This window comes from Bos javanicus, chromosome 3 (genome assembly GCF_032452875.1).
Source record: "Bos javanicus breed banteng chromosome 3, ARS-OSU_banteng_1.0, whole genome shotgun sequence".
NCBI lineage: Eukaryota > Metazoa > Chordata > Mammalia > Artiodactyla > Bovidae > Bos > Bos javanicus.
In genome coordinates this window covers 106,490,819-106,504,067 of record NC_083870.1, presented here as the reverse complement: position 1 = coordinate 106,504,067, position 13,249 = coordinate 106,490,819, and the positions used below count along the sequence as shown (strand labels likewise).

General features: G+C 43.5%; 1 protein-coding gene across 1 annotated transcript in view; it reads right to left on the bottom strand.

Moving 5' to 3' along the window:
* Nucleotides 1-3,035: 3,035 nt before the first annotated feature.
* Nucleotides 3,036-13,249, bottom strand: part of TRIT1 (tRNA isopentenyltransferase 1) — a 44,955-nt gene continuing 34,741 nt past the window's right edge. Inside the window, exons 5-11 of the mRNA XM_061412415.1 lie at nt 11,687-11,829; nt 10,979-11,090; nt 10,489-10,601; nt 10,162-10,239; nt 7,475-7,584; nt 7,037-7,154; nt 3,036-4,939 (exon numbers count right to left, since the gene is read on the bottom strand). Of these exons, the coding sequence (XP_061268399.1) occupies nt 4,770-4,939; nt 7,037-7,154; nt 7,475-7,584; nt 10,162-10,239; nt 10,489-10,601; nt 10,979-11,090; nt 11,687-11,829 (844 nt within the window). The 3' untranslated portion in view covers nt 3,036-4,769. The remainder of the gene's footprint in view (nt 4,940-7,036; nt 7,155-7,474; nt 7,585-10,161; nt 10,240-10,488; nt 10,602-10,978; nt 11,091-11,686; nt 11,830-13,249) is intronic.

Below are 13,249 nucleotides of genomic sequence, written 5' to 3'. Positions count from 1 at the left end.
CACTGCATTGTTGAGGCTCTTTGTCACAGCAGCTTAGCCTTTTACCCTAACTAATACAACCATGCAGAGGCCTTTGTATGTATTCAAAACAGCTTTACAAATGACCTGTTAGCCAGCTTTTCAGAAAACAGCCTTAACCACCCAAGTAGGTGATAATCAAATAATGAAATTCCTTTCTGTGCCTACTATCCCAAGATTTCTTCATCCCACTTAAAGGCTATTTAACAATTAAAAAACAGATTACTTATGTAGAAACCCACTAACTTCGAGGCTTTCACACAATTCAACAAATACTGAACTTTCTAGATGCTGGGGATACACAGACAGGTTGCTGAATTTGTAAAAGCCTTCTTTCTGGTTTTTTCTTTTTTAAATGTCGTGCTAAGTGTTTTAAGCAGAAAAAAATCTTTGTAGAATGTGGAACTGAGGCTAAGACTATAAATAATTCTTGAGAATTGTCAATAAAAAGGTTCAAACCACAAACCTAGGCTATAGATGAAATGTTCTCTTGCTAATCAAAATATTTTCAAGACTAAAAATCCACCTCTTTCCAGAGTTAAAATATTTCCTGTCTACTTAAAACAGCATTGTCTGAACTACAAGAAGTATCTAAAGTCTCATCAAGATTCCTACTTTATCTGTCCATTCTCTCTCGAAACTGAGGGGAGGCCAATTCATGTTGATATATGGCAGAGGCCACCACAATATTGTGAAGCAATTATCCTCCAAAAATTATGAATAAACTGAGGGGAAAGGTTTTTACTAACAGAGGTAGATGGCCCTAAATAGCTTGCTGAGAGTTGGAGCTCCCAAAGCCATTTAGACAGCACTGCCACAGACTAGACTCTAGATACCTGCACTGAAAGGTTCTACTTGTCTAGGGATTAACTGGGGCACTTCTTATCCTCACACTAGGCTGAACAGAATGCCCACAGGTGGTCCTCTCCTGCTCTCAAATGAGATCTGGTATGAGGCTGGGCAGCAGAGAGAGGAGACCTGAGCTTTGTGCTGGCTTTGTCACAACTTGCTCCATAACTATGAAACATCCATGTTTGGAGCCTCAGTTTCCCCACCTGTACAAGAAGGTGCTGAAGACCCTCTCACCTCTACATTTATGACAATCACTAGGCAGAACTGTTTCCTTCCCTACTGCTGCTGCTGCTAAGTCGCTTCAGTCATGTCCGACTCTGTGCGACCCCATAGATGGCAGCCCACCAGGCTCCCCTGTCCCTGGGATTCTCCAGGCAAGAATACTGGAGTGGGTTGCCATTTCCTTCTCCAATTCCTTCCCTACACACAACAGCAAAGTCATTCATGGGGCAGCAGGCCGAAAGGGGCAATCGACCTCAAGGCAGGGCCTCAGACCAGGACACCAGGCGGACTCCTAGTGAGGAGAGACTGGCTAGTGAGGATTCTGCCTTCCCCAAAGCCCTCTGCTGCGGGTACAGGAAATGTTATCTTGCTGAACTGACAGTTTCTAAGAACCCGGCAAAGAATCTGCCTGCTGACGCAAGAGATGCAGGTTCAATCCCTGGGTTGGGAAGATCCCTTGGAGAAGGAAATGGCAACCCACTCCAGTATTCTTGCCTGGAGAATCCCATGGACAGAGGAGTCTGGCGGGCTACAGACGATGGGGTCACACAGAGTCGGACACGACTGAAACGACCAAACAAGAATAGGGACAGTGGGCACAACCACATTGCTTCAGAGTGAAGTGTTTCATAAGTACTGGGTGCTTGGATTTTTCTCTTTCAAGAAATCCCTGATTGCCAGCTGCCACAGAGATAATTGGGATGGTTAGTTCAACGAGAAATTGTAGCTCCAGGTATTTCAGATGAATGGATTAAAGGCTTTTTAAGGAAGGATTGTTAAAACTAGTTTTTCCTACTTCTCCATTTAAATTTTTTTAAGGTTTAAAACATACTTAGCAACTTGAGTGAAGAGCATTTCAGAGACTAAGATTCCTCTTTAAATTCTGCCAGCTTAATACAGGGCTCAGCAGCTTGAACCCCGAATTCTGTGGCCTCGATTCAATTCCAGCTTTGCCATGTACTGGCTTAGGTACCTTTGCTGAGCCCGTCTCCCCACTGGGAAACACACACAAAAGCAGTCTCTCTCTCCCAGGGCTGTACGAGAAGCTAATGTACATACACTGCGTGGTGCTGCCTGGCTCACAGTAAGGATTCATCTCCACTTCCAGAGGGGAGATGCCACCCCCCACCCCGTCAGCTCCTGAAGCAGTTAATACACGGACTGGGAAAATCACACCACATCTAATGTAGAAAATAAGATGATGTGGATTCAATGACAATTTCTTCTTTGACCAAAAAATACACTTATTCTTGAGATTCAAATCAGGTAATGTGGGTAAGGATCAATAAAACTCAAGGGACCCAGGACACCCCACAGACTGGGGGTGAGGGGTCGGGGGAAGGCAGTGAAGTTGTGAAATCTGGCTTCCAGATCACATGGTACTGTGTGCAGTCTTTGCTCCAGACTCGTGCTGTGCCACATGCACCTCAATACACACCTATGCACGCGCGCACACGCACACACACACACACACACACACACACACACACACCAAGGAGGGGCAGGGCTGCGGATTACCTGTACTCACGGCTAGGGTCCTTTCTTTACAGCCCTTATCACAGCTGTAATTCTGTAACTATTTGACCGATGTGGGCTTTTTTAATCACTGAACCCCCAGAGTCTAGCACAGCACCTGGCTCAGTTCTAAAATATGTGCTGGCTGAATGAAAAAGCTGGCCACAGCCTGAGAATTCCTCAGAGGCTAGTTTTGGCCTCACCCTGGCATCTGAATGAAGTTCAGCAAACATGAGTGAACCCTGCTTAACGCCTGGTGTCAACTGGTATCCTTCAGGAGGGTGGTAAAGAAAAGAAACAGGAGACCTGCCTGAGGAGGCAGGAGAAAGCCACACACACTCAGGTATTGCCAACAAGTAAGGAAGCAAATGAAGCCAGTGTGCACTGCTTGTTATCTTTTGGGTAAGGAGAAGAAACAAGAACACACATTTGCATTTGTTCTTATTTACTTAAAAAGACTCATGAGATATACATAAGAAAATGAATAAGTGATTATCTATAAGAGGAGAAGGGGATGGAAGTAGGAGTGAGATTTCTCAATGAATATCTCTTTTTATATCATTTTGATTTTTGAACTATATTAAAAAAATCTAAAAAATAAAACTTCTGCATAGTTCACAATACATTCACCAAGAACTGCTTCTTAAGGTCTGGTAGAAGTGCTCCTTCTTCCATGATCCCTCTTCTTTCTTCCCTCCAAGTGAAATTCTACACAGCCTCTATGGTTTTTGATATTCTCTTACCTAAATTTGTTGTTTGTGTATAGATAACAATATCTCAAGCTCTATGAAAGCAAGAATCACATTTCATTTTGTCTCTGTACCCCTCGAGCCTACTCAGGGCCTCTCATATAGTGTGCGTGTGTGCGTGCTAAGTCGCTCCGTCATGTCTGACTCTTTGTGACCCCATGGCCTGTAGCCCAACAGGCTCCTCTGTCCATAGGGATTCTCCAGCCAAGAATACTGGAGTGGGTTGCCATGCCCTCCTCCAGGGGATCTTCCCAAACCAGGGATCAATTCCAGGTCTCCCGAATTGCAGGTGGATTCTAGATTCTAAACAAATAAAATACTGCTTAAGTGGGTAGTTACTGCTTAATAGGTACAGTTTGTTCGGGATGATGAAAAAGTTCTGGTTGCACAACATAAATGCTGCTGAACTGTGTACTTAAAAATGCTTAGCTTTATGTTACATTCATCTATGGCTGGTAGCTCAGTTCACTCCAGTAAGAGAGCTTCAACTGGAAATAACAAATCTCCAATTAAAAAAGAGTCCTCCTGGGACTTCCCTGGCGGTCCAGTGGTTAAGACTCAACACTTTCACTGCAGTGGGCACGGGACTGATCCCTGTTTTGGGGAACTAGGACCCCGCATGCCAAACAAACAAATGAAAAGACCCTTTCCAGATGTTTTCCAGGAATACAATTAAATGCTCATAAACATCTGCTAAATAAACAGACAGACATTAAGAATGCTGACTTTGAGAAAAAGCTCTCATGTTGAAAACAAAGCACACGATATGTAAGTTAGACATCACATATACATCTTTTTAAGCACTAGAGAGGCTCCTAAAAACTTTTTCTTTATTTAACTTTTAGTAAAAATAGATTCCTAACTCAGTAGGAATATACCAGTGATTATCACACAGGAGGAGCTCAACAAATGTCAAAAGTCTTCAGACTTTAAGTCCCAACCACCTCAGTCTGATTCTCTGCTTCTTCATGGAATTCCTGAAACTGGTTTGGTTCACTTGGTTATCTCACTGGGGCTGATTCTTTCCTGCCATTCACTCCCATCCAGAACTCCGGAATTGTGGCTCACAATAACTCAGTCAGCTATAAAAGTGTCTGGAAATTAGGTATTTACAGCCAGAGTCAAGGACATAAAACTGTTTTTAAAGGGATACAGTGAATCCCAGTAGTTATCACCAAGATCAAATGTTAAAAAGTGCAATCTGTGCCTCTTTTAAAAATAGAACCTCTAAGATTAAAAGAAAAAAAAAAACCCTTTCCCGAACTCATCATTACCAGACCAGACACATCAGTCATACAGGGAGCTAACAAGACCTACTGTTTCCAGGGCAGAGAACATGAGACTTTAAAACCACAGCACTGAATGAAAGAACTGGACTCTTGCCACCTTTGCAAAGGTCACTGGACAAGTCCCTTAAATGCTGGCTTTCAGCTCTTTATCATTCTGCCCAAGAGATTCCTTTTCTTTAAGCTCTTTGTCATGGTCTGGGGAAACACTCTGACTTTCTACGGTGGTGACGGCATCTGAGTCCAACCTTCTTCTTTTCTTCAGTTGGTGCAAGTGGGATTTGGATTTCATATGTGCTAAGACAAAACAAACAAAAAAATTAGGATTTTCTACAATTAATTAATTCTGGTAGCATACAAAATTAACCATACAATTCTTGTCTCTAACAATAACAGGATCAACACATGTATTGGTATAGCTGCTTAGCATTTTAAAAAGAAGAATAAGTCATATGCCCAGCTAGCTAGCAAACTAGAGTGAGCTACAGACCACGAACCACATCTATCTGCTGGGTGCTTTCTATCACTAACATGCACAACAATCTTGCGGGACAGTATTATTCAGCTCATTTTTTTTATACAGGAGACTAAAGTTCATGGAGGTCTTATATCTTTTCCAAGGTCACACAGCAGGTAAGCTCTTTGGCTTAGCTATAGCTCAAAAAGAGATTCAATTTTCCAGAATAGGGCTCTAGACTCGATTTTCTCATATGGGGCTGCCTGTTACAGATACATTTCAACCCACGTGGCTCAAAAGTTACAAATCCAAATTCTTGTCTGTATTGTAGGCCTCCAGTACCCTGAACTGTCTTCTCACTTCTTACCAGTTCGCTCAGGCTGCCCCTCTTGGTGTGAGAACCCTCTGCCCGCGTCAGATAAGCCATCTGAATGGCTAACCCAGACACTCACACTCTCCAGCACACAATGCACAGAGAGATCACAGCGAGTATTCTTCTGATGGTCCCTTTCAAGGGGTCACAGAAGCAGTAAAAAGCTACTCTCGGCTGATATCTATTTCTGACCTTTCACCCCAAAGGCAGTTCTCAGCTTGTACCTCAAAGATGTTCCTTTTTACTAGTCTGCTCTTTTTCAAGGAAATCTTATTTGGAAATACCTAAAAGGACAGAAAACGAGATTAAATTCTCTTTTACACTTACTCAAAACATCATTTTTAGGGATTTAGAAGCAAAGTAGGAAAGGAAGAGGTTAGAAGTCAAGGAAAAATTTACTTGAGGGAAAAAGTCAGCTTTTGTCTCCAGCTAGAGCCTAAGGCAAAAAATGACCTCTGGACTGACTCCCCATGGCAGCAGGAGATGGCAGCAAGGACTTGACAGATGGCACTATAGAAGGCTCACACAAGCTCCACTCACAAAGGCTCACAAATGTTGCTTCTCTATGGCAATCCCTGAAGGACATTCGACAAATCGAACCACTAAGTTTCCTTTAGAAAAAACAATCAGGCACTCTCTTTCTCGTCCCCTTTCATCATTATGAACCAACGATAATCGAGGCTTCTTCTGCTGCCTGGGCAATCACAGCCATCCCCAGACTCTGACAATGCAGTTCATTTTGCCAGCGGTTAACAGTTAACAGAACTCATAGTTCTATTGGTTGGTATGGGGAGAAAAATCTACTTCTGTGAGAATCCCAACCATGCAAAGCAGTCCTCTGAACGGGAGGATTCCAGTCACTGGGTAAAATACAAGTCCTACTTGTGCGTAAAAGGAGTGAGCTTTAAACAAGTTTCTGAATACCACGTAAATCCAAGGCTAGGCAGCTAGGGCCCTTTTGGGCTTTGCTGGATGACCGTAGAAATCCAACAGAGAACCGCAATGCGGCTGACTCTGTGGCAGAGACAGACCTAGATTCTGAAGCAAGGAGCTAGAACCCTGGGGCAGGCCAATCCTGGGTTGTTTGGAAGCACCTACTGGAGATACCACTTTTGAAGAATGGACTCAGGAGGAGTAACTGCACTTCCTGTCCCCTCTCAGCTGTTTCTGCCCCTTTGGTCTCTTGGGTGAGTTGCCCGGCTTCCCTTAAAATCCTACTTCACCCTCACTGAGGTCTAAACATGAGAGGCCATGAAACTCCTCTAAGGGAGGATTACAAAGTCATAGGAGCTCTGGAAAGTTAACTGCCAACCTCTCAGTATAAAATATCTACTCGAGGCAAAGGTACAGGGCATACAATCTTCCTTTGAAATTCAGAATACAGAGACAACTCTCCCGTTTGAGAAGGCCTCCATGAAATCTGAATACAGGCTACTAGAGGAATCTGGCCATCTTTTTACAAACAAGCAGACTCCCGCATTCAAGCTACCAAAGCCCTTAAATTTCATGAAGTCAGTGTGACCCACCCTTACAGATTTCTCTGTGTTCTACCCCAGACTCTTACCTGCCCATTCACGGTCCCCAATGATGATTCGATCACAGAGCTCACACATGTGATAACTTCTCTTGTTCTCAGTTTCACTGCCTGGCATCTTTACTGGAGTGGCTGCAGGTTTGTGGCCCTGAAAGAACAAGGCAAGGATGGGGAAGAAGCATTTGTTCAAAGAGATCTGGATATCATTCTCTGATATTAAGAGGAGTGAGATTTTCCCAAGATTCCTTTTTTTCATCCCAGAGAGCAGGTGGGCTGTGAACAGATTTTAACAACAACCTTTCTGAATGTGAAAGTAGAAACACAGCCTCCAGGGATCTAAAAGCAGCCAGCCCTTCTGCTCTATTCCATGGAAAAGAATGCTTCATTCCCCAGCATAGCAACAAAGGTGTCAGCTACACAAAGCTCCCTGAAAATCAGACAATAGACGGGACCATGATTAATAATTACCTGGATGAAACTTCGCACAATTTCAAGGGCAGGTTCAAGAACAGACTCCTCCCACTTCGAAACATCAGATACTTCTAAGCCATATACTGGGGGGACACTGGTACCAGGTCCTAATGATGACAAAGAAAAGTCGCGAGAGGTCAGCTTCCAAGACCCAATCTACTCTGCTCCCAGGACTCCAAAATCCTCAAGGGAAAGATACGGGGCCAAAGGAATAAACATTCTGACCATGCCACTCCTTTTAATCAGTAACACAAACCAAACAACTACACACAGTCCAAGAAAGACCCAGAAGGTTGATGGGTCTGGAGCCAACACGTCTGGCTGTATAATCTAGAGTCTGAGGTGTGGGATCTTCCAGATCACTCAGGAAAACAACACACAGTAACAGCCCCAGTGGCCACTGTATGGGCTGCGATATAAAAGGCAGCATGTTATAGGGGGGAACTAGCAGCTTGAAGTGAACACCTGTTCTAAGGTCCGTATCATCTGATGGTGATGTCACTCTGCGGCAAGAGAGTTCACAGCTTTCTTTAGAAACAGACACTAATCTCAGGTTTGTGTATCTCCCTTCAGCAGTCTGGCACTCACAAAACTCATTAATACCATACTGATAATCACGGGCTGGCAGCAGCAGGGTATCAGCCAGGGAGCTGCTGAATCTGAAAATTAGAAAAAAGCCTTGGAACTGAAGTAGTTGCGCCCTGTTTCTAAGAAACAGATCCAGAGAAGTCAGAGAAGTATTCAAGAAATACCCTATGGCGAATTACTTCTGAACAGAGGTAAGACCGGAGGTAGCCAAATGTACAGCTACAGGCATTTCATCCAACTGAGCCAACCATGTTTAGTCTCTGCTGCTGGCTTCCTCAGTCTGCGGACACACTAAATTGTCTTCCACATCTAGGTTAAGTCAGTTGCCTAAAGGCAAACAGCATCACCCCATGGACAAAAACATCAAAGTCCTCGGAATGCCAACGGCTGGCAGGTGCTGGCCTTTTGACTGTGCCAACCACAAATAAGAGTCTTCATAAACCGGACTGGGCTGCACCTGCCACCACATGGAAAGGTGAGACTGGGAGGGTGCAGGCGGCATCCACAGCACACCTGGCCGTGGCTAAGCTCTGCACCTGTTTCCAGGCCACTCTATATTTTCCTTTCCCTTCTAAGTCCTTTGTTGGGCTTCTGTGCCCTGTCTCAGCACCTTTCAACAAGTTCTCGGCTCCCAGCTGCTATTTCTGGCTCAGGTCCAAGGCCAAGCTGGGGTGGGGAAGTCCCTCTGGCTTTGTGCCAGAACCGTATCCCAGCAGACCAGCCCCTGGCCAATCACACATGGTTCCTGATTTACAGGGCAGCTGTGCCTCTCACTCCAGCACCAACGCTGTGTGGGCACACACACGAATGAGGAACGAGCATATGACGCACTGTGCCATCAACCCGGAGTGACTCAGAGATGGGGGGGGGGTTATCGCAGCTTTACCACAGGAAGAAGTTCCAAATCATTACCCCCCAAAACCCCATCTTTTGTTACAGACTAATTGTTAGGTCTGGTGAAAAAAGAGGCTGTGTTAGAAATCTGTAGTAGTGAACTTCAGTTTCGGCTGACAAAAAGACTTCTGTCTAGAAGGACGTGCAGAGAAAGCAAGGTAAGTAGAAGAAGTGCACGGAAAACGCTGGCAGAGAATGAGAACTGAGAGAGCGATCCGTCCAACATGGACCAATGCGTTTCTGTCCATAGGCACTGGGGCGGAGGGGAGGCCTCGGCTGTACTCATCTGTAACTAACTGAGAGCAGAAATTCAATGGCAAAGGTGAACAGGAGTTGATTCAAAAGCATATTTTAAAAGTGCCCAAAAGATAAAAACAGGGTTTCATTTATGCTTAACCTCCTTTAAATTAATCTTTTAGCTCATGACCACACCATTCCTGACCCAAGGCCCAGTACTAATGGTGTCCAGCTAAAGGTATGGGCTCAAGGAAACAAGTGTGGTGGGTGTACAGCTGAGTGCGGACTTCGGAGTCAGGCCTGCATCCAGTACTCTACTGCCTATTAGCAAGGGGATTTTGAGCAAGTTATTTAACTTCTCTAAGCCTCTATTTACTTATCCTCAGAAAGAAAAGGAAAATGCCCACCTTGAAGTCCCAGTAATAAATGTATTGCACCCAATTTAGTGCTAAGGATATAGTACAGGGTCCAATGAATGAGAATTTCCTTCCCTTTTCCTTAAAAGTGCTATTCAACTGAAGTTCAGAGGTGCAGCAGCCTGAAACACCACGTATCTGAACACAAAAGTAATGCTAGAAGAACTGGTAAAGGCTTTGTCTTTTTATACTACTTATCTGGCCCCCAAACCATTTTAATTAGGAAAGCCTTCCTACAGACATCTAATTGTTCTTCAGCTATAAAATCTGAAGCTAAGCTCAACCCCAAACACCAACTCTACTAAGAAAATATTGCTACCTTGCTCTTACTAGCTTGCAGACAGTACTCAGGTGTTCAAGGCATAACGTAGCTTCTTCCTCAGGAAGAAGTGTTTCCTGAGGTATCAAAAGAAAATACCCCTGGATAATCACTTATGCAACACCACCAGGTCAGATCCAGAAACTAAAGTTTACTTTTTGGATGAGCTGAGAATGCCAACGTTCTATTGAAAGCAGACCCAGAGCATAAGGAAAAACAATGAGACTTACTGCTCAAAAAACGGTTTTTAACCCATCGGTTTTGCTTCCGGGCATATCTCTTAGTCACTTGTTTCAGAGCCTCAATACCTGAAAGACAAAGCAGATATAAGAAGCTCTAAGTACTTCTCACTCTGCCGCAAGGAAGGTCCAGCCAGCCTGGCATCGGAGAAAACTAGCCACATCAGCATGCTGGTGGATACTTGCTCCGTGAAAATCTCTGTTCTGAGCTGAAGGCCATTTGGGACTCTTTCAGCCTCAGTTCTTTCTCAGACCATACCAGCTAGACACTCTATCACTCAAGGATGTCCAAGGCTAGGTTAGATGGAGAATTCACACCTTTCTTTAGGAGCTGGTTTCTAATCTCTGGTGTGCATTTTCCTTCAGTGATCAGGTACTCGTGAAATTCCTTGAAGCCAATTGATTGGAAGATACCATGTTGATAGTCCTGGCTGGGAACAAGAAAGCATCAGCGGATAAGCCATTGCATCTGAGAGCTAGAGGACCCTGGAGATGATCTAGCTGAACCATTTCATCTCACAGATGGAGAAACTGAGATCCTGAGCAGTCAGCACCTCTCTGAAATCCTTCCTCTACACCCCCCAAACAGCTCCCAGGTTATTTCCGTTGAAAATTAACTCCTGGGAATGTTGGTGAGATTAGAAAACTGCAACTGTAACAAGTACACCAACCCTCCTTCCCACAAGCCGAGCCAATGCCAAGGACAAAGGCTAATAAACAAGTAGATCCAAAGCCAGTATTGTGTTTATGGTCTTTTGACCATAAGCAAGGAATGAAGAGTACGTGGAAGTAACAGCCAAATTCTCACCTATTTTCTGCAACTTTCTTCTCATTATAGCGTTTGTGAAAATCTCTTAGTTCATCCAAGAGACCAGCAGCAAGCATGTTATCCACCCTCTTATCCAAGCGTTCATCTAGAACTTGAATCAAATTAACTCATCAACCAGCAAGCCTGCCGAAGGTGCGTACTATACATGATGAATGCATAAGCTGCCACAAAGAAGAGAATTTGTTCAAATGGAAGAAAAAGTTCAGAGTCCAAAGATTATCTAATAATTCATAATTATATTCAGTCACAAACTCTGCAATTCAATAAAAACAGCAAGAATGAGGCATATCATCTTATTATATAAGGAGAAAGCACTAGCCAATTCAGAGTCAGGCCTCCTTCCACAGGGGCCTTCTCTTTCTCCTTTGGATCTCTCTGGATAGCAGCCCCCTTCCCATCCCATCTTATCTCACCCTTGGTATCTTATACTAATGCCAGGAATACCTTTACCTGCTTTCCAGACCGGTACCCAGGGAAATGACACTGTGCCTTTGGTAATGATAATAAAATTAATAGTGACCACTTGCTTAGCACTTATTATGAGCCATTCATATGCCACTAAGAATATGTTTTTTCAAAACAATGTTTTATTGAGGTATAGTTGACTTACTCTAAACATTTATATACAGCAATATATTACTATAAGCTTTATCTCAGATGGACTCTGGGATACTAAAGGACTTTTACCTGTCTGTTCCGCATGAAGCCAGAGGATGCATGGGTTAGGGAACTTCAGAGGGCCTCCAAGGGGACCACCGCCTTCCTCCGCATGTTGACGATGAAGAAATTCACTATGAGAGATTCCCGTTTCCTCAAACACTTGCAGGCTCCTAAGTCATTTGAAAGAGTAGAGTAGGCACATCCATAAAAACCATTCAGTTCAGTTCAGTCGCTCAGTCGTGTCCGACTCTTTGTGACCCCATGAATTGCAGCACGCCAGGGCTCCCTGTCCATCACCAACTCCCAGAGTTCACTCAGACTCACATCCATCAAGTCAGTGATGCCATCCAGCCATCTCATCCTCTGTCGTCCCCTTCTCCTCCTGCCCCCAATGCCTCCCAGCATCAGAGTCTTTTCCAATGAGTCAACTCTTCGCATGAGGTGGCCAAAGTACTGGAGTTTCAGCTTTAGCATCAGTCCTTCCAAAGAAATCCCAGGGCTGATCTCCTTTAAAATGGACTAGTTGGGTCTCCTTTCAGTCCAAGGGACTCTCAAGAATTTTCTCCAACACCACAGTTCAAAAGCATCAATTCTTTGGCGCTCAGCCTTCTTCACAGTCCAACTCTCACATCCATACATGACCACAGGAAAAACCATAGCCATTAGGAAATATTAATTCTCAAGTAACACGAGAGTGGCTATTTATCACAGAATGCCTCATTGTCATTTTCACCGTTTAAGCCCCTGAACACATGAAGGTCTAGGGTTATATGGCAATCCTATAGCTACTCAGAAAAGAGTTATAAAGAAAACTTAAATAAAACTACCCTTCTAAACATACATAAAATTCTCTGAAATCTTTAGGTTCAGAAACAACAGGTTTCTTCTACACAAACAGAATAGGACATATTCACTTTCAAGTAAGCAGTAAAAGCTTGCTGGGATACCTTGTTATAAGCCAACAAGTCTAGTCTCGCTGGAATGCCTTTCCCACAGTACAAAAGTATGTTGTATATCCAGCTCATCAACTTTCTTTTTAAATATGTCTAATGAAGAATGCTTCAGACTAATTCAGTACTCTACTACACACACAAAGATCACTGGAGAAAGAATCCACATACTTAAGCCACCATCTACTCTGTTAGTATCTACTATGTTATGCAGCACTAGGTAATTTAACTCTCAAATCTATACTCTACCACTCTGGGTGATAGCAACTTATCAGCTTGAAAGTGATCTATCCCTTCCTGATCCAATTCTACTTCCTGAAACCTTAACACAAGAGTAGAAACCCCTTGTCTTCCCCCATCACTGGTCTCGCAAAAGAGGACTTACGAGGGAAAAAAAGTAGTTTAATAGATATCTTACTTATCTGGAGGTTAGAATATACAGCCTCAAACAAAAAGAAAGATGAAAAAGGTCCTTGGATCTTCTTTTAGAGACTCTAGAATTCCTGCTCCGAACCTATTGTTCTTACTAAAATATACTCTCAACTCATTACTATTCTACAAGTAGCAAAACAAAGAGAAATGATAAGAATTGATTAATAAAAGGAATAGATAATCATACCATAAAACAATATAGAAATGA